We start from the raw sequence: 27601 nt of genomic DNA, 5'->3' as shown, positions 1-27601 counted from the left end.
CATCCACCTTCCCCAAGCAGCTTCACAATGATGAAAGAGCTGTAATGAAATAAATGGTTTACAGTTATGCCTTTAATCCTGTTACTTAAAAAAATAAGACTCTGACTGTGAAAATGAGAAGACACAAAATACTTTGCATGTTAAATTGTGGGATATGCTAAACGACAGTTTAGCAGTTTCAGCGGGCTAGTATGAATAGCCAGTTTCAAGCAGTAGGGTGCGCGGTGTGGTTTGCCGTGCTGGTCTGCCACCCATTTAGCACACTCGTTGTTCAGCTGCAGCATTCTTGAATATCAGGCACAGACAAACGCCAAATACCTCTGGATCCAGGCATTAAGGTGTTCCCTCCTGCATGGGAAATTAAGTCATCAACAGATTAAAAGTTTTTGCAGGAAAACACTCAACTTGAAATTAGGCTGTTCCCAGCTCTTAGCAATACCATAGAATTTCGGTGGGGCAAGAACATTTTTGGAAGGCAATGCAGATAGAATTAATTTTCTGTTACAAAACTAGACTATGCCTAATAAGAATCAAGGCTAGAGAATTAACACTGAATGTTACTACCCTGTTGATTACTTCTCAAGTACTGAAACTATACAGTGAGAAGTAAATCAAGACAAAATCTGCCCCAAATCTCCTAAAAACTAAAATTTACTGAATTCTCAGTATGCCAGCATTTTATCCTTTGACATCCTCTTTCCGTTTCTGCAAATGAAGTACTCAGTCAACTCCCAATCTCTTCCATGCACTTCACTGTGCTCTGTAGGTGAGGCTTGGACCTGTCCGGGGAACATTTGATCTTCTCAGACAGAGCAATTTCCTGAAACATTAAGAAGTTTATGGATCATACAGAAATAAAAACGACTACTTCTCTGTAATCATCACATTTGCAAGGATCGGTTTCCATTTTCTTATATTCTGCTTAAACACTTTGATATTAAACTTGCATAAAAAGGAGGAACACTAAAACATCTGTATTTACCAGTTTGGTTCACATGGCATTAAAGGTCTGTTGAAACAGCCAACAGGCAAGATATCCTCTATTAAAACCAAAAAAAAGTTGGCATTAATTTGAATCACTGTATTGCAATATTACAGCTGGAGAGATTAACTTACACATTATTTCCACATAGTTTCCTTCAGCCTCTCCCTAGGTACAAATCTGATTAAATTATAATGAGATACCTCGAAACTGTTTTCTCACAAGAGTAAACACTAAAAAGAAATTCAGTCTTACATCTGGGCAACATCCACATCCAACAATGTTACTTAGAAGTCTCCAAACATTTTGCAGCAAAGATCCTAACAATCACCAGGAAAACAGTTACCCTTTTTGGTTTCCCAAGATGAGTGCTATGGAGGGAACTGCTGCTCACTATGCTCTAGATGTAGTAACCCAAAGAATGCTATCCCAAAGAACACAGGATGCTATCACACAGACTCCAGAAGGAAAGAGGATTATTCACCCCTTGATGTCAAGATGCAACAAAAAGCATATAATCACTTCATTCTCTTTTCATAATACAAATCAGTCATATCTGCAAGTAGCAATACGTCATTTAAGAAGAACATGCCAGGAACCGATGTGTTTCTAAATCCTTATTACAGGAAATAAGCGGAGGGGTGTACTTTGATAATGCAGTGAAGCTGCAGCCACTTTGGAACCAAAGCAGTTAAAAAATACACATCTTGTAAATTAACGGTGATCAATAAAGGAAGCAGGAGAAAGTTGTGAATTAGCTGCCTTAAGACCCACCAGTTCAACCCACCCACACTGAGTACAGATCAATTTCATGTAATTGGCCTGATCCTGTAAACTAACAAGGGCCAAGAAAAAATGAAAGCATCAGCAACTCCCTGGCTCTGCTGACAAAGGACCAAGAAGTGTTTCGTAGTGCCTTGCCAAATGAAAACTGACTTTCACACAAGTTAAACAGTATGCATTAAATCATGTAACAAATAATTACATCATTTGGTTAAATCCATCCCAGGAATCCTTCGTAGAGATATTACAATTCAGATAAATCATGGCCGTTCAGTAATTATTGATCAAGCAGACTGTCAATGTAAAGACTCAATCTCAGCAGCAATTCTCAAACTTGAGTTTCCTGTGGCTCCACCACTAAGAGAGTCTGCGTGTGACATTACTGCAGCAGTCATTTAGTGTGACACAATCTGCTTCTTCACCCTCCAAGCAAGCTATTAATTGATGTATTTAAGCATTAGTCCAATTCTGTTACTGTCTTTGAGTCGACTTTCCAGAGCGTACACATCTGCGGTTCAATCCTCCAGGGTGCTCAGTGCTCTCACTGCTAGGGGAGGCCACAGGAGGGAGATTGCTCAGCATCTCTGCAGAATCACGCCTCCGTCAGAAGACAAGGCCAAAAAAATCTCAATAAAATCAAATCCATAAATAAAAGTTGTTCCTAAGTCAACATCTGGATTTCCTCAGAAAAAAATCAGACAGTGCGCCAGCTAAATGATCTCAAAAGATTTATTTATAAAGTCCTGACAAGCTGGAGCTATTTTACTTATTCCTGATATTCAGCATAAATGTTTCATCTCAAAGAAGCCCTGTAATTCTTAATTATAGCTTTTTATAGATCTCTAAATCAATCTCTTCCCTTTGTGCTACTTAAGTCCCTTGCCAAGTGAAACTTCAAGCATAGGAGCAGTGAAGAGTAGGGCAGTGGAGATATGATACTCATGAATGCCTTAAGTGCATTACTGGACTAGGATATTTCTTAGCTATGTTATCTACATTTGTATACTTTAAATCAGTCCTCTGAAAGCTCTCCTAAATTGAAATCCCCTCTTCTCTGTGGTAGTCTGAACTCCTCCTCCCCTAAGGATGTTTGGCAGTCTGAACACCACTTCTGCAAAGTGCCCCAAAGGAGCTCCCTGCTTTCTCATCCACAGCACCCCTACTCTGATCCATGATAAGAGATCCTACACATCTGTCCCACCAGACAGGACCTCAGTATCCCATACAGACTCCAAAAGCTACTCCACACACAAACAAATCCTGCTTACCCAGCCCTGGCCCCTCTGGCCTTTTGTTAAGGCTCTCTCTTCATTCCCTCTTTCCCTACCTCACCCACAGCCCTGAGCGCAACAGTACCGGGAGACACAAAGTGATGACAACAGAGACTGTCTGTGCCAAAGTCTTGCAAAGGCACAAAAAGAGATGAGATTTCCAGGCAGGAAAGCTCTGCAGGGCAGAAATGCAAACAGTTAGCCCTGGTGTCATCAGCCAGCCAAGCACTACCAATAGCAATGGGCAAGATGCTGCTTTAGGGCTCACAGTCCTAAGCTGAAGTCAGCTAAAAACAGATAATGACATTTGCAACAGCACCTCTCAGGCTTTTCCTCACCTCCAGGAAACGCTGCAGACTCCCTGCTTCAAAATCTGAAAACGTTTATCCTGTTCTTTTAATCATATACTCAAGTCTTCCTCATTTCTTTTCCAAGGCTTTCAGGGAGCACACTCCAATGCATCCAGAGTTTCTCCAAATGGCGTTCAGATGCCAAAAAAAAAAAAAATACACATGCAGTTGGACTTTGAAGCCAATGTAATGCTTGCATCCTTAGCAAGAACTTCCAATTTCATTATGCAACAGCTAGAAGGTAGAATTGTTAAAAATTCCCACCTCTCAGCATTTTTACTTTCCAACTCAGTATGCACATTCCAGTTTTTTTGGTTGGACTTTTTCCCTCCTAAATGAGACTGGTATCAATTCTTCCTACAGTCTTTGTAGCACCATTGTAATTTTTTCCTTTGATGCTTCCTATCCTTCCTGCATATTTCGTAGGTTTTAGTACTACACGTAACTTCTTCCAGTTTGTATTAAAGCATTGCGTTCACGTTACGTCTATGTCATCTTCTTAATAACGAAAGACCAGAATTTAAAAATAATGATAAAAATTTCAGAACGTGGTGTGGACTTTGTCTCTGTCCTCCCCATGGCTTGTATGCGCACCTGCAGTTTCTCACTCACGTTCAAGACAGAACAGCTGAAAATGCCCAGCAATGCAGCAACATGCAATGCCTGCTCAACTACAGCAAGGAAGGACGGCAACCAAGCTCTTTCACTCATTCTTGTTTTGAAAAGGAAGGGGCTTATAGGGTCCAAACCTACAGGAAGAGACCAGGTTAGTGCCTGGGGACAGTCAGAGAACAGAGCATCCAATGACCAGTGAGAAAGAGAAGAAAAATCTGGTTCCTCCCCAAAGTCATTCTTCTACGACCTCCTGTGAGCTGAACAGTTTGGCTCCTGAACAGCACTCACATCCGAATCGTTCTACAACTGATGAAAGCTCACTTGCAAATCAAACTGGACAATATCGAAACACGTGTTACTTCTTGTTTACTAATTTTGTTACCATTATTTCTAGAGCAATCTAATTTCTGGCATGAGAAAAGAAGACATTACTTCAGCAGAAAACATATAACAATAAAATGCTGATTAGAGAAAGATTGCTTAGTCTTAATGGAGCCAGAAACAACTGCAGACGCATACTCTATTATAAACTGTAATTATATTGCTTCTTAAAAACAAGAAATAGCAATATCTCAAAATGAAATATGTACTGTACTATAATAATTGTGAAAAAAGTCATTCTTCCCCTGACCTAAAAAAAGATTAGATAGGCAATCCACTCAAAGGATTGGTTCACATCAAGCCATAAAACATTTGTGTCTGAGCACAAATTGGCAAAAGCAGTGTTAAGAGACTTGTTTATTGAAAATGAACATGAGTTAAAGGGATTCCTTTTAGTTTGATTAACAAAAAAAAAACCACATGTAAAAGAACGCTGTAAGATAAAATCATACAGCCTGACAAATTTGGTATTTTCAAATCACTTTTGGACTATAAGCACCTCTGCAGCAGGCTTAAACAACCTGCACTACAGACAATCTATTATTAAGCAAGAATAACTATTTTTTTTCACCTTACACGTGCAGGAAATGTGTACATGTGCACATTTTGATGCACAAAATGCATACTCGGTTTAAATTTTATGTGCAGGAACAATTTAGGTGGTCAAGTTTCATTCCCCCTGTATTTGTTCTCAGCCAAATTGCAGCTTGTCTCAATACATAAAACAGTCACGTCAGAGATTTATTTTTGCTCTGGCATGTCTCACTGGAGGTAGACTCACTAAGAATGTAAAATATCTAAAGGCAGAAGGGCATCTGTTTTTCGAACTGCATTCATTTCCCTTAGTATTATAACTAGCCTAAGACCCTTGGACGTAACTCAACGGCAATAAACAGAAGTAATTTTCCAGAGATCAAAGGACAAACAAGGATATTATTTTTCCCTCTTTTTGATCACTGATCTAAAACTAATGTTTTGGGGGAAAAAAAGTAAAGCATATTGAGTAATTTAGTGATCAGTTAAATATCTTTTCAACAATCTTTTATGGATGATTTGAACAGTCAGCTTCTCACAACTACTTGAGTTAGAAAGATTAATGTTCTGGACCACTTGAAAGCTGGCACTCTAATTCTTCTTACAGTATAAACACTCATTTCCTATCCTGTTAATATGTGATTGATGCTGAGCCACTCTAAACAAATTCTCTACCATATTACCCAATTAATATTTTCTACAGTTCAGAAATAGATGATTTAAAATGTGACATAACATGCTTGCAATTCATGAAGCTATGGAAATATTTGTTTATTATTCCTTGAGACACAGCATGAACCTCTCTATATTTCTAAATAAGTGAACAGTTGAATGGGCGTAAAGCTTGCGTCTTACTCCACATAAGTGATTTAGTCATCGTTTTGTATTTAATCATTAATGCAGTACAGCAGCAGACTATGCTTAGCGTGTTCAAGTGAATGCACGTTGCACAGAGAGGGTGCTGAATTACTGCAGCAGTGCAAGCGGGCTGAGCAACTGACGGTCACCAAACAGCTGAGGTTGGAAGGCACTTCTGGAGGTCCAGGGTCAGCTGCAGCAGCTTGCTCAGGGCCATCTCCAGTTCTGTGCTGAGCATCTCCAAGGATGGAGACTCCACAACTGCTCTGAGCGACCTGCTCCAATGTTAAACCATCCTCACAGTGAAAAAAGTTTTTCCTCATGTTCAGATGGTATTTTCTGTGTTTCAATTTGTGCCGAGACAGTGAATAGGCATGTCAGAAGTGAATGCATAAGGTGAAGGAAAGGTGAAGATAGGCACTACTTTTAAAAAAAAAAATTCTAATACATACACAAGCAGGTCAGTACGTAAAAGAAAGCTACGATCCTCTTCTCTACTAAAACCCTCCCCTCAGCTTTTAAAACATTTCTAGAAAACAAACTACACTGGGATGATTGTCTTTGAACACCTGCATGCAAAGACCCAGGCTTTATAGCTGTTACATCTTAGAGCAGCAGCAGTTCATCGCAACTGCCACAACAAAGTGACAGTCTTCACAAACAGGACCCTCGATGACAAGCCAATCAAAGCTCATTTTTATGGACATGGAAGAAATTCTCAATCATTCTTACATTTCCATCCATACATAAGAGAAAGGCAGTATTCACAACCACAGATGTGGGGATAAGGCGCTATTAAAACACATGTCATTGTTAGGAGGTATTTTTTCCTTGCAGATACACCATTTTTCTTCCTCACAAATATTCTTATATTTGTGGCACATTTATATCTTATTGGTACCAGAATGAAATATCCTCTGTGTCTGTGCAATGTCTCAGGAAATCTAGAAGTGTGGCGGGTGTTGGCCAAGATCCCAGACAACCCTTCTTTTTTTTTTTTTACCTAGAAAAATCTTCCATATGAACAAATTGAGTGATTTTGACGCTATTTAGTTTCAGCCTGGGACTGGTACAAAATACAGATGAGCTAGGAAGGCCATGACCCACTAGCAATGGTATTTTTTATTTTCAAGGCAGATAACTGCTTTTGACACTGATTCGCTTTTGGGAAAGCGAAGGCAATGTCATAATTTTGTTTTAAAGAATGATTCAGTGGACAGGTCTGCAACAAGGATTTGTACTGTACCTTGAGTCACAGTACGTAGCTGCGCATCCAACAGAAGTACAAGATTAATAAAATAAGCACCAACCCTTTCTGCTCTGCAAAAACAGAGGAGCACTGCCAGTATTTTTCTATTAGATGCCTACACATTACTTTAACGATAAAAAGAAAGTGAGCATCACTTAACATGTGACTGACATGTAAAAGATAAGGTGTTACTATTTTAAGCGTATTAAATTGTAGGAGAGTCCAGAAGTACTTGAGCAGCTCTGATGCCCTCAAAGCACCACCTTAATAGTACAGTTGTTAACATAAGAGTCTGAGACTAGATAAGCAGCATGCAACTACCCCAAAGGGGAGGCAAGAGTCTCTCCAGGAACAGAGGAAGAATGCTTCAGCAAGGAGGGAAACAGCCAGTTGTTGCAGAACTTTGTCTTCTTGTTTCCAGTTTCTCAAACATGCATTTTCCTTACATTATGCTTAATTTGGATCTGTCATTGCTGTATTCCACAATAAGTTGCTTGTTTAGAGGGAAGATGTGAAAAAAAACCCAGCACTTTAAACAAGAAAGCAATGAGATGCCTACAGACAGTATAGTTTTGAATTTGTATTTATAATTCCAGAAAGAAGTAAATACCAGCAAACTCTCACTCTAGAATATTCATATATTCATATTCATTCCTCTATATCCATCATATAGAGGAATGCAGCAGAATCAACATCTACTCACATAAGTCATTATCCTTGTGTTTCCCAATGTAAATAAAATATTCTAAAGAGATCATAAAGGCTAGTAAATGTAATGAAGCAATGCTTATCGTGACCATATTCTCCACAACCTGAGGATCCAGGGCTCTGGCCCTTAGAACGTAAGCATGGCTTGTGCTAATGTCTATGAATTAACAAATGACAACCCAAGAGCCCAGCGTAACTTTCAAGCTTGTCTATGGGTACCTCTGCACACTCAGATTCAAGATCCACCACCTCCACTTTACCTAGCCGTTAGGGGCAAGCCTGCTCTGGCAACTGTACATTCATAGTAGAGAATCCACCTTGGACTCTTACCCTGGGGCCTCTATGAGTGGCAGAAGACCCAGCCCCTGGGGAAGAAAACACCAGTCTTCCCCTCAACAGGTCAGTAGCAATTAAAGCGCTGTTTCCTTGCAGTATCTATTGCTTGTGAGCTTGTGAAGCAGCAACAAATCAGGAACAGAGAACAACAAGTAAGGAGAAACTGGCCAATCCACTGATTTTCAGCGTGCAACATACTAAATGCATCTGGAACTTCCTAGCCAGGAATTATCCGAGGTGCATGGTTTTATGTTTTTTTTCCTTCCGACCAGATTAATACGATTTTTTGCTAAATAACTCCACAGTGATACGCTGGTGATTTCTGGTGTGGGACGAGGCTCACGTCCAGCTTATGTGGCGAAGCCGCAGCAGATGACAAGAGCACTAAGAGGTAGGAAAGTCACCCTTACACTCCTCAGCTTCCTAGGAGCAACACTGGAACCATGGCACGAGCCCGTGGGGAGCCGGGAGAGGACGGCACCGCACCGAGCTCTCCCACAGTGCGGGACTCAACTCCAGCTGCTGGAATTATAAATAGAGCCGGGGGTTTTGGGCCGCTGAAGAGAAGGAAACAGTTCTAAAAGACAGAGAACTTATTCAAGCAAAGATGCACCCTAGCATAGCGAGGAGTTAGGGGCTCCCTAAAGGAGGGGACCCAGTGAACCTGCTCTGCGGGGCGCTGGGCAGGGAGGCCCGGCGGGCGAGGGGAGGGGAAGGGGGCCCAGGGCCGAGCTCCCCACAGCTGCCCTGCCTCCCGCCTTCCACAGCCGCCCCTCCCCGGGGGCGCCCGGCCGTCTCCCTCCCAGCCCCGTCCCGAGGGGTCACCCAAGGAGGGGACAGAGGCCGCCGGGGCTCTGTCTCCGCACCCCAGCGGGCCCGCTCCTGCTCTCAGGCCGCCACCCGGAGCGCGGCCCGGTCCCGCCCGCTCGCCCCCGCCCCTCACCGGCCAGCTGAGTCACGAAGGCCTCCGCCACCAGCGACATGTCGCCGGAGGGAGGGAGGCAGGCAGGCGACAGGCCGAGGGCACGCACAGGAACTCGGGGACGCGCCGCCGGGGCAGCAACTGCATCCGGGGCCCGCTCCGCCCCCGCCGGTCGGGGCGGGGCCTCCGCCCGACGCCGGTCACCGTGAGGGAAGGCGGGGAGGTGCCGGTGCTTGGCGGCGGCAGTCGGACCTGTCCTCCGCTACGGCGGCGGACATCCGCGAATAAAGCGGGATTTTGGGATATACGCGCCTCGATTTCCCGGCTTCGGGAGGAAGGGAAGGGCTCGGGGGTCCGGCACCGGGGCAAGGAGTTCTCAGGATTGCATCCATCGCGAGAGAGAGAGAGAACTCCTCAGCAAACTTCCTAATTTATATTAAATGTGATGTTCATGGTATGAAATAATCCCATTAACCAGCCTGGGTCAAGTGCCCGGGTCTCGCTTCTCCTTATCCCTGCAAGGCTCGGAAACACTGAGAGCTTGAATCCCATATAGCTGGCTATAAATTAAATATTTTCCCAAATTCAGGCACTAGAGTCTTCTAAAAGTGCAGTTTTCCCCAAGCATTAGAAGATAAATTAGTCTGTGTCACTCAGACCAGGACACACAGAAACATTATCCAGGGCGCAAAGTTATCCATGGTGTAATAATTATCGTAACTTGGAAATACAGTCACAGGGGGAGTGAAAAAAAAAAACTTCAGTCTGTCAAACGAGAGCGAGAAACAGCTGCCAGTACGGCGATAGATGGGAGTATTGATAACTCTGTTTGCCGTGGGCTGGCGGGGCGACAGGCACAGCTCCAGGCAGCGAGCAGGGATGAAGGCTGTGCCCGGGAAGCGATGGTGTTTCCCACGGGACTCAAGGTGGGTGTCAAATACTGCGGGCACTTCAGCTTTACAGTGGTAGGAAAATTAAATATGTAGGCTATGGTCCTACAGAGAGGAGTCAGGGGCACGGCTGCGCTGGACCAGGAGAGAAACATCCAAAAAAAAGCCATTTAAAAATACTGTGGCTCAGGCAAAGGCCCCAGTCAAGTGGAATTTCTACTGCTGATGGAAACATGCTCCACATGACATGTAGAGGGTATATGTTAAGGAGCTGCAAGGCGCAAGCTCAGACTATTTTACATTTCTTTTTGATGAAAGAATCCCAACAGGTGGTTTTGGGAGTTGGGGGGTGTGGTGTTTGTTTCTATTTTTAAATTCAGTGTAGAAAGAGCTATTGGGAATACGGTAACCAGCAACTCCCAAGAAAGCCATCTTCGGTTCCTCTGCCATTCATCTATGTGGAGCTCCGACACATGTGAGGGTTTAACCCCATTAGTTCCCTGAAGATCACAGAAATGACTAAATATGGTTTAGAGCCTGAAAGCAGAAAAAAGGCCACCCTCGAACTGCCTGAAAGCACCACACTAATTGCAAGTTAGAATTCTTCCCTGACATAAACGTGAACAAAAACGTTAGTTCTGGCTATACAGCTTTGGAATATATTGCTCCCCTGGATTGGTTCAGAACAATGTACCAGCTGGACCATTAATTTTTTGACCTTTAAAACACAAATGATGGAGGAGAGGCAAGGTGGGCATAAAATGATCTGAGTCTGACAGGAGGCTGTTCTGAGAATCTTAGGTGCTTTCTTTACTCACCATACTGAGTATCTTTTCAACAACCTGGTACCAAAATGCTTCCTGAAGTGTTTTGGGGACAATAAAGGACTCAATAAAGGGTACAGCTGCCTTTTCTTCATCCCAAGTTAAGATTCCAGATGACAAACTCTGCATTTTGGGATGCACACCTTGCCTTTAAACAACGATTAACTTCTTAGTCTTAATTCTATAATATAAAGGCTATCCTAAGTTTGGAAAAATGCCATAAAATTAAATTACGCATCCAACCTGTAGATTGCAGAGAGGATAGTGGATATGTGAAAGACTTGTTCCATTATTCTGCAATGCCTCTTGATCCTCGCTTCTTCAGCCACACTTTAGTCAAAATTAAGAATATCTCATTTTATCAAATAGACTTATTTTACTGTGAAGGACAGATAACACAATGATATTTCAGTCTTGTAAGGTAAGATCTTAAATATTGTAAGTACTAGAAGGTATGGAACAAAAATAGAAATGTATTAATGTTTGCAAAGTATGTGAAAGTCCTCTGGTGACATTTACTATTGAATCACTAAGCACCATCACTAAATATATTGTTACGTGGTAGTGGAAGCACGCTAATAGAGCAGCAGTAAAAGCAGAAGAACCAATAAATACATTGGAACAATGGACTGAAAACAGTGATGTGGAAGAAGACTGATTATTTTAAAATTATGGTGAAAGCTACATTTCTAGTTACAGTTTTAAGTTGAATAGCACCAAAATTACAGAAACTCTGAGCAGTCTTGAAGTTGAGTGGCTTTGTATTAGGAGATTACAGCAGTCTAAATTAAGCTGGTGTGTCCTATTTGCATCCTTTCACCACCAACAGTACTTTGAAGGCTAAAAACATGAGATGTGGTGCAAAAGTTGCCCTGATAAGGCTGAGGGTGAATTAGATACAAACCAGGCCAAATCCACATGTTAGCACACGATTAAAGAGGAAGGTTTCTCTGTAGAGCTCGCTTCGATACAAAGAGCTCGTCTCCAGAAACAGAGGTGGATGATGCAAAGTAAGTCAGTGAACAGAAATTAGCAAGTAATACAGCAAGCATCAACAAATACATACCAACAGAAATCTATCGACAAATCCAAACAGTTAGCCAAAACTTGAGGAAAACTGAGTTTTCCTCCAACATGTGGCAGGACACAGATGCTCAGGCTTTCTCTGGGACAGGAGAGTGGGGTGGTGTTCTTTGTTTCTGCATTCCCAGTCCTCTTCCCTGCTCCCACTGAAAGGACTCTTTTAGCAAATCAACTTGTAGGAAATCCTCCAGGGAGATCTCCAGTGATGACAGATAGTAGCAATGAAACCAACTCCATCGCCACCTTCGCTTTTATTCAATACACCTCTCTCCTCTCCCGGCTTTTTGAGGAAAGGCATCACTCCTGTGAGCCTGGCGTACTGTTTTCTCATAGCCCATCTCTCCACATGGGCTGCCTTTACCAGGTAAGGTATTAATTGCTAGGGTTAAACTCTCCACTGGGGAAACAGGACTAGGCCATATATATATATATATATATATATGCTCCATTTTAAATAGAATGGAAGTTCAATAGGATTAATCTTCTGCCTTGAAAAAAAAAGGAAAACTGTTCTTGCGAGTTACCTTAATATTATTTAGACAGCTTTTAACATGTATGTTTAATTTGTATTGTTCTTTTGTTCCATGTTAATATTTAATAAAATGTATGGCTATCAATAGTGCATACCTATACCTGCAGTGTAAGTCCTTTGCAGACAGAATTGTTAGGAATAGTTTTACAAGAAGAATTGGGAAATGGCAATGAAAGACTTTTGGTCTCCAGCATTTTTTTAAGCTGTTTGCTTTTTAACACATCCACTATTGCTGGCCATTCAAATTGCTGTCTGGCTGGGCAAGTGTATGACAGGACGTAAGATGAAACAAGTCACCAGAAAGTGAAGGCATTTGAATGAGCTTCTCCAAATTTGAGTTCTGCTAGCTGTCACATGCAGTTCTCAAGTTCATGAAGCACATTGTAGGCTAACTCAAATTTAAGGTGGATACAACAGTATTGTGTGCCAAACACTGATAGCAAACATTTCTCTTCAGAGCACTGTTGAGGTGGTAGAGGACACCATCCCTGGAGGTGTTCAAGGCCAGGCTGGATGGGGCTTTGAGCAACGTGGTCTAGTGGGAGGTGTCCCTGCCCAGGGCAGGGGAGTTGGAACTAGATGATCTTTAAGGTCTCTTCCAACCCGAACCATTCTATGAATCTACGACACTACAGAGTCGTTCTGCATTGCAGAATGACTTTTCTTCATCCCAAGACAACCGGCTGGGGCCACATACTGCTCGACAGACCTCATCAGAGCACTTAGCACACGACTGGGGACCTCTGCCCAAGCTGCTGCTCTCCATTTCCATGGAGCAGGTCTCTAACAAGCCAGGCCTTTCCAAGACGCAGGAGGAGTGCTGACAGTCGTAGATTCAATTAGGAATGGTTCTCTCTGAAAGAGAACTGCGCGGAAATTTCGCTGATGACTGAAACCTCTGAATACTGCTTGTGTGGTACGGCTGGTGTTTGAGAATAAGCCAAGTGGTAGCAAAAGACGGCAAACAAGCCAGCACTGAAAACGCTTTCTCCTTGCCTGGCCCACGGCCAGGCTGCCCCTCTGGTGTAACTTCGGGCATCCTGGGGGCTGCTCTGCATTATGCTGCCTGTCAGTGTCCTTAAAAAGCTGTTATGGCTGCTGGGAATCCCTGCAACGAAGGAAGACTTGAGTAAGTCCTTCCCTGCCAACACATCCAGTGCCAGGCAGCAGCAGGAGGGTGTTTTTAGCATGACTTCATGCCAGAGGTTCTCTGTACACTAAACAGCCTGGCAAAGTACACAGAGCAACAGAAACAGATGGATCTGGACCAGCGTGATCAAATGGGTCTCACAGGGAATTTGGTATATCTTTAATGCAAGTGTTTTCCTATCAGCCATTTCATCCAATCCACTGTTCTTCAGTGTGAGGAATGGTGCCAAAATTGCCCCCGAGTTGCAAGTTTTTCAGTTACACACACGGTCCTGCGAGTTTACTAAGGAGGTACCATTTTATATGAGAACCTGAACTCAAAATTGAGGCCAAACTTTCACCTCCGCAGCTTCCGTGCACTTCCTTGGGAAGTTGGCATGTATGTCTTGTGATAGCATCCATGATGGAGTAAGAAAATAAGTTGGTTTTATGGCACCTCAGGTGTACCTTATATTAGATTTTCACACTATGATAAAGTTAATTGCATGTTGCTGACAGTATTCTCTTATTTTCATAATCAGGCAGGTACAAATTTTGGTCTAATATTGCATAAACAAGATAAGGTATGATTTCAAGGAACATGCTTCTGTAAAAATGGAATAGTCAGAGTATTAACACTAACCACTTTGCACTTATGGAAAATACTGCATACTTAATTGACAAATCAATTAATGCTGATGCATTTCCAACAACTTACATGAGGATAGCAAGAGTTTTCGTAGCATTTTAAGAGGCACAAGAATAGCATTTCTGAAAGCAAACAGCGCATCTCAAACTGTGTATGAAAACCATTAGATGAGTCATTTTCCCCTCCCTTTCTCACCTCCTTTCTTGCCTTCTTTCATTCAACACGGTTAGACTTTCAGGGGTGCCAAGTCTATTTTAGCACTTCTATCACTCTTGCAGCTGCACTGAGCAGCCATCAAAGCAGTTGTGCAGAAATCCCAGCTTCGCTGTTTTACTCACTGGAGGTGTCAGCTGGCTCTTGCATATCCCTGTCATTCACAGGAGCTCCTGAGGAAGCCTTCCCCATGCTCTGAAATAGCTAAGATCTTGAAGTCGGACCTTGATCTTCCCAGCTTTACCTTAATTTCCGTGTGGGGGGCTCCACCGGTTGGCAGGGCAGAGCCTCTACAGCCACAACCCATCCCACTGCTTTCAGCCCAGGGCATCAGGCACCTCCATGGGGACAAGGACATCAACTCACAGGTCAGGATCCAACTAAGCAGGAACCATGGCAAAGCAAAGAGGGCAGTTGCTCTGGGCTGAGCTTTAAACGGGTCCCCTGGGATGATGGACATGGTGCAGTGGGGGTCCCAAGTGGGGCTGGTCAGGCCCATCAATGCCCCCAGGACCCTGGCAGTGTCTCAGCTGTACATGGAGCAGGCTTCTCCATGCAGGTGGTGGATTTAGAGCAATAAGTTTCACATAGCTTATGCTAGATGGGACCAGGATTTGGCTTTTAAACAAAATGTCAGAGCAGGGGGGCCTGCAAGAAGAAGCTTCCACAAGGGAGACAACAGCTTCAACAGGACTTTGCCCTGGTTTCCCCGCCCATGCCATGCACAGGTCTGCTCTGCTGCCTTCTGCCCTCACGGCCAAACTGACTCTACCTTTGGGTCCCTTGGATCAGGCCTGTGTTAACAGGCTGCTTCCACACTTCTCTGTCTTTTATTAATCCCTAATTGACCAGACACCAACAAATCTTTTTTTTAAAGTGTGGATCAGGGCTGCATTGTCAAAACGGCACGAATGTCAAAGCGGCAATCATGACTCCAACTTGCAGTAGCGATGGCTGTAAAGGTTTGTTCTAATATTTGTGTAGCTCATACTGCAGCAAAATCCTGATCCATCTTGTTAATGAAAGTAAGAATAATTGTTCACTGTTTGACTGTAGGCATTGGTTAGGCAAGTCTTCTCAAACTCTAAAGATGTTATCTGGAAAATTAAGAAACTGCAATTGAACTCAGTTTCTGGACAAGTGTGGTAAATACTGAGGAGGTTTATTAATTCATCAAAGCTCCTTCTGAGAGGGACTAAATCCTTCTCTGGAGGCCGGCATAGAAAGAATTAACTTTATTCTTCTTCCTGTAGAAATGATCACAACTGCCTACCCCACATGGAGGGAAGAGGCAGCTGTAATGAATTATTTATCTGTAGCACGCTGTAAGAGGGATGTGCTGTGATTAATTGTAGAGCTGGGCAGGAAATGGTTTCTTTGTCCCAAAAGATTTTTGAGATTAAAAATGTGTTGCTATTCCACACTGGGACAAAACCAAAACCCTTTTAAAAGATCTTAGAAACAGAAAGCGAGCAAGACCCACCCACAAAACCCCTCATCAGTCATATGAGTAGGACTCTTGTACAACATGAAAGCCCAACAGAAAATTTTAACACCTAAGAAGAAAGTTTGGTAGAGAATTCATGAGGTCCATACCACCCCATTCAACCTCCATACCCCCGGGGACTGCTCTAGGGAGGCGACCAATGCTGGCGCAGGGACGTGAGCCTTGTTGGTCTCACGTGAATGCTGTCTCTGCTGAACTGGGACACGGCTTAGCTCTTGGCTTTTCATGCTGTCCATCTCACTTCAGCAGAAGAGTCGTGACTGTTTCTACCTGATTATTTGGTCCTCAGAGAAGCAATGCGTTGTTTATACTGACTTTTCTGGTTTTACAGCTAAATGCTGCAGAGCTGAATGACATTTTATAAACTTTTTTGCCTCCAGATGGGAAACCTTTTTTAAAAAGCTTACATGGAAGTGACTTTTTATTTTCTGAATTATTTCCCCCACATGTCTCATGAATAAGAAGCTTTTATCTAGTTTTTTTTTGTCAACACTTCCAGTTTAAACATGTAGCCTGACCATACAGGAGTGCCCTGCTATATTTTTAAGGGAGGCTGGGTATTGATTCACTATATATGACATAGTAGAAACTTCAGAAGTTGAATCTACTCCATCTAAAATCATTGTCTTGTTCCATAAAAGGAAGAAGAAAAGCTTTGCCGTATCTTCATTACAGCTGTAGAAGTTCATACTTGACATAGTTTCTCCCCAGGGTACAACTGTGGTAAGGAAAAAAAATTATGCTGACTGAAATAACTTGAATGTATATAGATTAAAAACACATGGTCTTTTTAGTAGTGGGTATGAGTTGGTGAGGCTGGGTACCTCCTGAGATTTGTGAGGAGAGGTGGCAGATCCGATTGATCCTTTTTCTGGCACCAGTAGAAGGATGTGAGAACAGCACCAGGTGTCTCCTTTGGTCTTTTCTGAGACCAAGCAGCCAGAAATAAAAAGTAGTGCAGCAATTTCAGAACATTTTGCAAAGAATATGCGCTTTGAAGCTTTTTGAACACTGGGACATGGGAAAGGAATCCCCGATTGAGAAACATTTCGGGCCACATGAGCCAGATTCAGTTTCCACGAGTGCGCAGAGAGGCTAGCTGAATCCCAGCCCAGTCCAGCTAGCAGCCATGTGTAAGCGTGACATCCCCAATCCATTACTACCTCCTCTCAATTCCCTGAAGGCTGGCAAAAGTTACAAGAGTAATGTTGTTAGAATCTGAAGCCTTCTCAGTCAGATGTTCAGAATTAAACGTGTTTAGTAAAATGAGTGCCTGGGCTTGCCAATATATCTCAGCTCTGGGACAGAAGATTTACAGATGAATCAGATGGCCGAGTGAGCCTGAACTATCAGCACAGTTGAACGCAGACAGAACCAATGCAAAACCAGCCCCAAGACTGACAAACCCAGCAAATGTGAGCAATTTGTGGCACTGTTTGTATGTCGTGCGGCCACCAGTGAGGCTCAGGCTAGCCTGCAGCTGATGAAGGCTCTAGGAAACAAATTGCAGGCTGGCAGTGACCGCAGATCTGCGCATCCCTGTCTGGATGTGACCGCTGCCGACAACATCTAGATATGCCATCACCTTTTTTATTAAATACAATTGATTTTAAATTTAGGAAAAAATCTTCAGAAGAACAGGCCAGAGCCATGCTCTTCCAGTTCTTGAAAGCACGTCTGTCTGCCTCTGGGGGGTGAGCTCTGTTGCAGGACTTAGATCACTGGTGACAGACACAACAGCATCATAGATGACACTGACAACATGCAGACAGGATGTAATGCCTTTTTTTTTTTTTTCCTTTTTCTTTCACATTTATTATCAGCCCCAGAATTGTGGTAGTTCTTTTGTCTGGTGGCTCTTGCTGTAACAATTCACACCTGTGAAGTCCCAAATCAGATTACCAAATCTATTTGATTTGGTACTACATTTGAAAAGCAACCAGAAACACCAGGTGGTCCATTTCTTGAGTGAGACGTGACATTAAGAGTGTTCAACCGTCCTGTCCCATTTTTTTAACTGTCTGCCTGGTCACATTAAAATGAGTGTCACAGTGCTGGCTACAATTACAAAATTTTACAAATCTTTTACAAATCTGTTATAAGACATCACCCTGTTGTGTGCAGTGTTTTGGGGTCTAGTCTCTCCAGCATGAAAAAACATGTTTGATAAACCATTGGTGTTGCGTACCTGCCACACTTACTCAGATGAATTTCTAAAGGGAAAGATAGATGGTTTTTTATGGATAGGCTTTTAACACTGTTTGATAATTATCATTAGATTTGATACACTCAGATGTTGAAGAAAATATCACTCTACGTAAATGGTATAATTTATAAATCCATAAATGTGTGGGGTTTAAAAATAATTATTCCAATATCTATGCTTAACATATGGATCTGATACTAGAGATTGCCAGGATTGGAAACCGTTCCCATTATCTGAACAGTAACTGGGCAAAATCTGATCTGAGTAGTCATGAAAAAATCTAGTGAGTTTTTTATCTATTTTCAAATACCACTCTAAACTTTATTGTGTTTAATCTAGCTCGCTTGTTAAAGGAACATAAAAAGGGGCATTAGGAATGTAGATTTAGTGTAGCACAACCATTAAGATGAAGAGTAATGGCTGGAAAGCCCTAGCTCTCAGGTTCTTCAGCTATACGAATGTCACCAAAATCATATTACTGGCACGCGGGTGTTTTTCATAGACGGTACGGGCAGAAGGAATGGTTCCTTTTACCCAGCAGAAGCAGCTCTCCTGATCCACTGAATTCACACATGGGTGTAATTTTATGCCCACCCACAGCAGCACAGGTCGATGCATTGTAAAGGTCTTGGTTCCCCGTCTAAGGGCAGAAGCACCCAGGTTACGTACGTCCCCCATGCTCCAAGGGGCCAGACTGCTTGGGTTAGACCCTTGGTTAAACATTTTCATAAGCCACGATATTCCATCCTAGTGAAAAATGCCTCAGTTTCCAGGAAAAAAAAAAAAAGAAAAAAAGAAATTTATTGTGGTTTATTATTTATAACACTGTGCTTTCTGATGAAGTGTAGTAAAAAGATTGTTTTCCAGGTGGTGGGAAGTCTGATAGGCGGGTAGAGAAGGAACTGGCTGTATTTGTTTGTGTATTTGTTTGTTTACTAAAACTGCTGGTTTTCAATCTGCTAATCACCAGGGACTGTTGCCTCTTGAAGAAACAAAAACACAAGGAAAATAAAATTGTTTATGAAAAGCTCTTTTGTGGGCCAGTGGTCTACATTCTTTCAGTATAAAGGAAGCCTTGTCCTGCTTACAAATAGTTCCCAGGACTGTATCTCCATCTGAGATTTTAGCACGTTACGCAGGTACAAGTTTAAGTCAGGGAAGATTCACATGTTGCACAGCTGAGGGTTACTTTGTTCGCTTGGCTGGTGCTCAAGAACAGCAAATTGTTTCTGGATAAAACTAAAACACAATAAGACACTAGGTCTGGGAAGTATCTTTTCCTATATCTTACCCAGAATTATTTGGAGAGGATTTTAGACATATGGTTGGGCTGAGGGGTGAATAACAGAAATTTTTACGGTAGGGAGCAGAATGATTTGTCATTTGGTTCACCTTTCTTTCTTTCAAGAGGGTGCCTTTCCCTGGCTAAAGACTCCTCTAGTTCACTGACATTAGGAAAATTCATAAAAAATGATGGTTTAGATTGAGTGAGACACATATACATATGTAGCCAATAGAAAAGAATGCATTTCCCCTAAACTTCGGTCACCTCTTCATGATAAGCTGGTAACAACCATGTCTTATTTGGGGTTTCGCTCCATACCTCTTTCTCCTTGGTCATCAGGGATTTGCAAGTGTTCTCAGGATTTCCTTGGAATTTAGGCTAACAGAGCAGGGCAGGACAAATCATAAGTATGATTTATTAGCTGTTAGAAACAAGTGCTTGGAACTACAAGGAGGTCTTTCCATTTTGTAATTTTGCCGGCAAAGATTTTTTCTTAAAAGAAGTAATAGTCTGTTCTCCTCTACTAATAACCTGTACCGTTTTATGTGTAAGCCACTGTTCCAGGTTTTACCAATAAATAGAGGAAATGGCACACTTTTAAAAGGAGATTAAAATGTGGTGATTGGGTTGCGTATTTTTGTTTTCTGGCTTACTGCTGTGCTCTTTCATGCTCAAAATAAACCTGTATATGCAGCTCATACCGTAAACCGGAGTCATCGGTTTGAACCCTCGGCAAAGCGTTCCCTGTGCTGTATTTGCAAGCAATAACATACTCCTTCAGTTCTGCATGGGAAGCCAGACAAGCCTGGGTTCTTGCCGAAGCTTGGTTTTCAAAGAGGTGTGATTTTCTGTTATCACTTAACCTATCCGAAGGATATGAAATCTCTACACTCACATATACTGCTTAGGAACAGTCATTTTACAACCCTTTTTTCTCCTTGGAAGCCTTCCAAATCAATATTTTTCTTCTGTTTCAGGCAAAATGGGAACGCATAAAAAAAAAATTATTTCGTTCATATCCCTTTGTAGCCCGTGGCCCTTTGAGCAATAGTCAGTCGGCAAAAATTAATATATGAGTGAAGTAGAATGGTCTTTCTGTGGTTTCTAATGCTGTTTGAGGGAAAATAAGGCCAGGAAATAGTATTTTCATAATTTGTGATAAATTATATGGTGGTCGGTATCTACTGAGGCAAGTCTGGAATATTTCATTCCCATTGCGGTGAGAACTGCAGCTTGTGCTCTTACCTCTATCTGCCCAACCTAAAACCTGTTTGCAACCGCCAGGCATCAGATTGAACATGTGTGAGACACAACCCTTGGGATTAATGTTAAATGAGTGAATCTTAGACCTTATCTATCATTTATTTGTCTCATGTGTGCACACATGTATATCACAGGCATTTTTATTTAATTATTCAGGAATTGGCACGTGGCTTGCATTAGCTCCTTCCTCTGGGTATCCTGCTGACAGACCAGTGTGAAGGAGCAATATCTAATCCTCATCCAGCTGAAACTGTTTGCGAAGAAGAAACATCCTATTAAACTGGCCCTGTCATGTGAGCAAAAATTACACTCAATACTAAGCACCGGTTCTTAGAACAGAATATAGTTGTGTTCATACCAGCAAATTGATTCAGACTGCCATAAAAGAGTGTAAGGTTTCATCTTAATTTGCAAGTAAATCTCTATATACTCAGGCTGTGTCATTTTGATGGATACAGAACTGTGCACTGCTACAAGGCTGGCACAAGTATTTATTTATTCAGGAAAATATACGGCATGAAAACATTCATTATAAAAGACTTAGTGTGCTCTAATGGCCTGATCCAACACCACTGAAATCAATGAGAATCTTTCTTCCCATGTTGGTGGCGCAGGGGCATGCCAGTGGTGTGGAAAGTGTTCCTCTGGCCTGAAGTGCCTAGCACAAATGTCAAAACCATTAGGAAACAAAAAGGCTGACAAACCAGCAACCCCATAGACATGTGACAAATTTGGAGACAACTGAAAACACAGCTGTTTTCTAAAGTTCGCATGTGAACCATATGCTCTTAGAAAGATGGGTTATTCTGGCTACATGTCTATACTTATTTGTTGTTTAAAAAAACAAGGAGTACTAGCCAGAGACTTGGTAAAAATGTACCTTAAAAGCAACTGAAAAAGCCTGTTTAGTACTTGACTTTCCTTTAATATTCAGCTTGCAAAAAAAAAAAATCATTTACTTGAATTTTCATGAATCTTACCATGAATTTTGCTTTATTCTTCTTTAAATAGCATCCTCTCAAAAACAGGTAGCAGAATTATTATTTCCTATTTTTTAATGAATGATCAGCCTGCTTGTTTGGTGTCATTACTTTAATAAGGAACTGCAAACCACGGATTTTGGCTGCAACTAGTTTTACACGAGTACTTCTGTCCTGAGAATTTTTCAGTGGTAACCCATAAAGTGAAGCAGGCAGGGGGGTGTGAACCGCAACACCCGATACAGAACAAAAACGTCCCCATGTGCATGCACAACCACCAGCCTCTGGCTTTATTGTACTTTCCAGGTACAGCCGGGGTATAATGCGTAACCAAACCCTTCTGTCTTGGGAGGTCCTCTCCCTCAGATGCTCACTGCAGGGGGACCTGTCTCCCTGCTGAGGAGGCCTCCTGTCCCCGCTCAGATGTGGGTCTGCTGCTGCAGCATCATCCCAACATGCCTGTCCGGCTTTTGGGACCACGCTGTTTCCCGGGGCTCCCACCAACCTCTGCTGAAGCTGCCATCGGTGGTGGCTTCCCAGTCCCTCGTCAGAAGAGACATCTTCAAAAGAAAGCCCGGTAAGCAGAGGGGCGCCTTGGGGAATGGAAGGTGGTACGGAGAATAAGTACATCCTACATTGCAGACTTTCTGTCTTGAGACATTCATTTTCATCTCTCTGTGTTTCTTTTGCCCAGCAAGCATCCAACAAGGACCAACAGCTTTTGGTGCCTGGGGCTGGCTTCCAGACGGTGACCAAATGCTTACTGCTCCCCTGAGATCCATCTCGCCTGGTGCTGCAATTTGCTCTTCAACCCAAAGTCCAACACCCAGCAGAAATCCAGACCAATGTGGAAGTTGTCCAAAATCATTTTGTCCCACAAATAAATAAAGTCACCTTCCCATAATTCCAGATGTCGCTCCTCTCCACACTGCTGTTATGCTTTCCCAGTCACAGACAGGAAAAGAGTCTAAACTCGGGTCCTTTGTCCGCTTTGATACTGTTATTTTATCTCCAGGAAAGATGAAATCAAGAGAAGTGAGGATCACTGGTGAATTTTGCACTTGCATGGGGTAATCAGTCATTGTCACTCTTTTTGAACAAGTAGCCCCAGTAAAAGACCCAGGAATCCTCTTGGACTTTTGCTGGCAGAGGTCTGTGGTCAAACCCAAGCATCTTTCTGCACTTTAACAGCTCTTGAGGTTTTGCATGTGGTAAGATCTGTTGCAAACTGATTTAATGGGGTGTATTTCTTTAACCATAAGATACAATCAAGCCTGGATGACCCGAGAGTCTGACCCTAGATGCCATAAGAGGCTATATAATGCCTTGTCTTTGCCCAAGCACATGCAAGAGATGCTAGAAGCCAGCCAGAGCAGCTGCTGGCCCGTGCTGGGCAGCCCAGAGCCTCTGCAAGGAAAATCCCAGCACCTCTGCAGTTTGAATGGGAAGAGGTGCTCCTCCTGAGACTTTATTTGTTTTAAAATCTTCTCTCACAGTTACTAAGCAGATATTGGACTAAATCAGCCACATCAGGAAAAGGAATGGGAACAAATGAGGAAAAAATGCAAGCATAAATAGCCTTTTTTTTTTTTTTGCAGCAATTTTGCGAAGGGAAGGGCAAAAGACAAGGGCACTTTTTTTCAAAAGGGGATCTTGGAATCATGCTGGCAGCGGTGACCATCCCTGCCCCTTTCCCGTGAGAGGAAGTTTTCCCTGCTCTGCCTTTTCGGGGTGTCTCCCCCTCTTCTGCATGAGCTCTGCCTGAGCTTGCGGATCTCTCTTTTTAAATGCAAAAGGAAGAAGGGGTCGGGAGCTTGGCACCCACACGCACCAGCCCCGCGGATCCCGGGGAGCTGGCGGAGCTGCTCTCTGCTCTCCCCGGGGGGAGCGGCAGTCCCCCGTTAGCTCGGGGCTGCGCCAGCCCGCTGACTCGGCCCGCCCCGAAACGGAGCAGCGCTTCGGGCTGGCACCTTTCCCTGAATCCTCACAAATAAATCTGTAAATAAGTTGCAATAGCAAAAACAGCGGGGCCGCATGTCCGCGGTCCCGAGCGAAGGGACACCTCGGGTGGCCCGCCGGCCGCAGCTTCCAGCCCGGCCCCGACGTCCCCGGCAGACCCCTCCGTGGGGGGCGGCGGGGCTTCACGGGGGGCCGCCCGGGGCACCCATGGGCGCGGCGGCGGGGGCGGCCAGCGCCTCCCGCTCCCGCTTCTTCTGCTTCATGCGGCGGTTCTGGAACCAGACCTTCACCTGGGCGTCGCGGAGGCGCAGCGAGCGGGCCACCTCCAGGCGGCGGGACCGCGACAGGTACCGGCTGAAGTGAAACTCCTTCTCCAGCTCCGTGAGCTGCCGGGTGCTGAAGCTGGTGCGTGCGGGGCAGGCGGGAGGTTCCCCCCCGCACGGCGCCGCGCCGCCTGCAACGCCGAAAAACACCGCGCTTCAGCGGGGAGAGGGGAAGGGAGCGGGGCGGGGGTGGGGGCAGGAGGGGGGGCAGAGAGGAGCCGGGATGGGAGCAGCCCCCGCCCGCGCCCCGCCGCCCCACTCACTTCTCCCGGGCGGGCTCCGCTTCGCTCGCATCCACTCGAAGGTGCGGGGGGCCGCCGCGGGGGCCGGGGAGCCGGGGGCGGCCCCGGGGCAGGGCGAGAGGCGCCGGAACCCCCCGCTGCCCGCGCCGGGGCAGGGGCAGGGGGGACCGGGCTCCGGCGGCGGCGGGCGGCTGCTCCCGGGGAAGATGGACGTGGCGAAGCCCGGCGGCCCGGCTCCGCGGGTCGGCCGGTAGCCGGGGCCCGGCGCTGCCGGGGGGGCGGCCGCGTACCCCGCCGCCCCCGCGCAGGCAGGCAGCGGGGGGGCCGCGGCGCTGGACGCGATGCCCAGAGCCAAGAAGGCGCCGTCCCCACGCCGGGGGTAGGGGGTCTGCGGGGCCCCGCGGCACAGCCCGGGCGGGAAGGCGAGGGGAAAGTACCCCAGGTCCATGGCCCGCGGGGCAGCGCCGCTCCCCGCGCCCCGCCGGGGCAATAGTGCCCTAATATACGGCCGGGAGCGGGGCGGCACGTCCCGCCCCGCGGCCAATGGGAGCCCGGCGGGGGGAGCCCGCTCCGGGGGTCCCGGGAGCCGCCGGGTCCCCTGCCCACGCCCGGCTGCCCAGGGCCGGCGTGGGGCTGCGGGTGGGCAGCCTCCCCGAGCCCTGCCGGGACCCACCCCCCCGGGGACAGGGCCGCTCGCTCCGGGCTCGCCGGAGCCGCTTGCCGGGAGTTTGGAGGGTGGATGAGCCAGCGCTTTCCCGCTTCCCGAGCTCCCGTCTCGGGGCAGCTCTGCCCCCTCCCCTTGCCCCGCTGCCGGCCAGGCCCCCGGACGCTCCCACGGGAGCCCCCGCAGCCCGGGGGAGCTGCCGGGGGCGCGGCGGGCTGCGCAAGCACCCCCAGGCTGTCCGCACCCGGAGGGGGGGGTTGCTGCACCTCACAGCACTTAATGGTCTCGCTCCATCAGGTAAGTGCTCTGTAGCCTCTCAAAAGTGAATTCCCCGGCTCACCCCGTTAATGGGCTTTCATTTTTCCCTTGGCGATTCAGCATTGTTTTACCGAGCGCTTGCAGCTGGCAGAGAGCGCAGCGAGTTGCGCTGCCCAGCCAAACCCTACAGCTCGCTCTCTCTTGGTTTTCAACCCGCCGGAACGGCAGGCAACAGGAACAAGCGTGGAGGATGTGAAGCCCGGACTCCAAAAGTAATCACCTTTCCCTAAATGTCTCCAAGTGACGCTTGACCATCCAGTCAGAGCTACAGGTATGCTTGATATGAATAACGATGGATTTCGTCCAACTTGTCAGCTGATAACTGTGTGTCAGTGCAGTTCAGAACAGCAAAAGGGTGCACTGGGCAGAGCATGCTTGGGCTTTGGTGACTTGGGACTGGACAGACAACACAAAGAAGGGCTACATCATGCTGCTCCGAATTAGACATGTAACCTTCTAAGTCTTAGGAGGTGGATGTGGACTCAGCTGTGAAATGCAAGGATGGTACTTTATCAAAAAAATATTTTATTTCTAAATAAAAGCATAAAAAAGCCCTCATCCATCACTCATTGCCTTTCACTCAACAGCCCAAAGAGGTCTACAAGCTCTCGGCCAAAGTGCTGCTCACTGTGGCCAGGAAGAGGCCACAAATTTTGCAAGGACCAGACATGGTGCAAACCACCCAAGGGCAACCAGGATCCCCAGAGAAGGAAAAAATCCACTGGCTCTTTTGTGGGTTTCAGAGTGCTGGGCTGGTGTCAGGGAAGGGACACTGTGGGGAGACACAATCAGAGCGTTTCACTGAGTCAGCCTCAACTCTTTCCCATGGAGACTTGTGCTGTGCAGCTCAGCCACAACTAACCCACAGTTACGCCCAGCTGATGGTTCAGAGAAGTCCTGGTTTTCTTTCCCGCAGAGGCCCTGAGAGGACACATCCCTGGGACAGGCAGGCAGGCACAAGCCCACAAGGACACGGGAGCTCTTCCCTGCATACGGGCTCTGACCAGCAACGTGGCCTTCTATCAGCCCCACTTTCTCCGCAGCTCATCCAGCCCTTCTGCTATTAAGCAGCTATTACAGAGCAAAAGCTGGCTGTACAGGTTACTGCTTTAATGTGCCTGGGACTCAGAGCCTACAGATGGAGCAGTCACTGTAAGCCCACAGAACTGAAGTTAGCTGTTTTCCAGACACAGATTTGTTCACTGTGTTTGTTCACAGGGCTGTGCTACCCTGCCGCACTAGTAATGGGGTATCACCTACATTTCCATTGCCAGAGGATGCAGGTATAAATTAGAAGAACAGTTTAAACCAAATACACCTTGTCAGGAAACTTGCATTTTGAAGGAGAGGTTAAATTCTGGATGATACAGACTTGCTCAGCACACTCATGGCCATCAGAGCAGTTTGGAAAATGTCATCTTCTGACAAAACAGAAGCCTGGGAACACCAGGCTTTCTCTTTAGCAAAGAAAGGCTGTCCACGCAGGAAAGCATCTGTGCTCTTCAGTCTCCCCTGCTGTAAAAACTCCTGCCCGCAGCGAAGCAAACAGCACTGGCTCCAGAGGAGGGCGGCCACTTTACTTGAGTCTTCTGTTTGCAGAACGCAACTGGTTTAATTACACCTAAAGCTGTGTTTTAAACGCTGGAAGAGCTGTCCGTGTTCACACCAACATATGATCTTTCCATTCACTCAGCTGGATTCTGTTACCAAGTTTCTCATTCGTTACCTGTTTGTTTTTGCAGGACTGTTCAGGGATGAGGAAAGCAGAAATCAGTGGCTGAACACCAGCAAAGCCTCTCTTGTTGCTGCTCTGCCTTTTGAGGGGGGGATTAAATTTTCTATGCTCCTGAATTTCACAGTGTTCAGACTTAAACAGCTAAGTCCCAGTGATATGAAGTTGAGTGACTGCAGCTGTTTTTTTGCGAGAGGTCTAATGGGAAAGAGTCCCTGGAAGCCAAAAAAGGAATAGGAAAAGTGGGTTAAAAAGAAGAGGGAGGAACATGATGCTGTCAAAGACAATTTGAGAATGGCTGGGAGGTTTAGGGATGTCTCTGCAAGCAGTGCAGTGATGGCATGAGCCAGGGGAGCTGTTGGGGCAGAAACCTCTGTGAGAACAATGGACCAAGCCAACCCCTGTGCCACCACGCTTCTGGAAACATCTGGGCCACTGCACAAAGCCCAAAACAGACACTGTGAAATTAAGACATGATATAGGAACAAACCCAGCCAAAAAGCCCTGAGCCCTGTTGGGTGCAGACACCAGTGGTGCCCTGGGGAGCCTGCTTGAGCAGCGCACGTGTTGAAGGCAGTGGCAGCCCTGAGCCACAGGGACTACTTTGAGGTTGGGGCATGTTGCCTTTCCTCTCTGGAGCAAGCCACCACCCTCTGTGCTTGTCACAATAACTAACGCACTGAAGATTCAACAGAGCCCCCACGAAAATGATGTGGAAGGTCTGGTCCAAGCATGACCTTGTCCTTGCTCCTCTGCTGCCACGACGCTGCTGGCTGGGGACAGCTGGTTCTCGGCGGTACGTGGGGATGTACGT

General features: G+C 45.4%; 2 protein-coding genes across 2 annotated transcripts in view; both read right to left on the bottom strand.

The window, feature by feature from the left end:
* Positions 1 to 9152, bottom strand: part of MTX2 (metaxin 2) — a 34515-nt gene extending 25363 nt beyond the window's left edge. The window contains exon 1 of the mRNA XM_063341780.1: positions 9011 to 9152. Coding sequence (XP_063197850.1) covers positions 9011 to 9050 — 40 coding nt within the window. The 5' untranslated portion in view covers positions 9051 to 9152. The remainder of the gene's footprint in view (positions 1 to 9010) is intronic.
* A 14310-nt stretch (positions 9153 to 23462) lies between these two features.
* On the bottom strand, positions 23463 to 24521 carry LOC134518365 (homeobox protein Hox-D1-like). Its single transcript, XM_063341076.1, has 3 exons — positions 24388 to 24521; positions 24095 to 24210; positions 23463 to 23962 (listed from the first exon to the last, which is right to left on the bottom strand). The coding sequence occupies exons 1-3, from the start codon at positions 24519 to 24521 to the stop codon at positions 23691 to 23693; spliced, it is 522 nt and encodes a 173-aa protein (XP_063197146.1). The 3' UTR covers positions 23463 to 23690.
* Between the last annotated feature and the right edge of the window lie 3080 nt (positions 24522 to 27601).

This window comes from Chroicocephalus ridibundus, chromosome 7, assembly GCF_963924245.1.
Source record: "Chroicocephalus ridibundus chromosome 7, bChrRid1.1, whole genome shotgun sequence".
Taxonomy (NCBI): Eukaryota; Metazoa; Chordata; class Aves; order Charadriiformes; family Laridae; genus Chroicocephalus; species Chroicocephalus ridibundus.
Note: the sequence above shows the minus strand (reverse complement) of the source record. Positions and strands in the feature narration are given on the sequence as shown.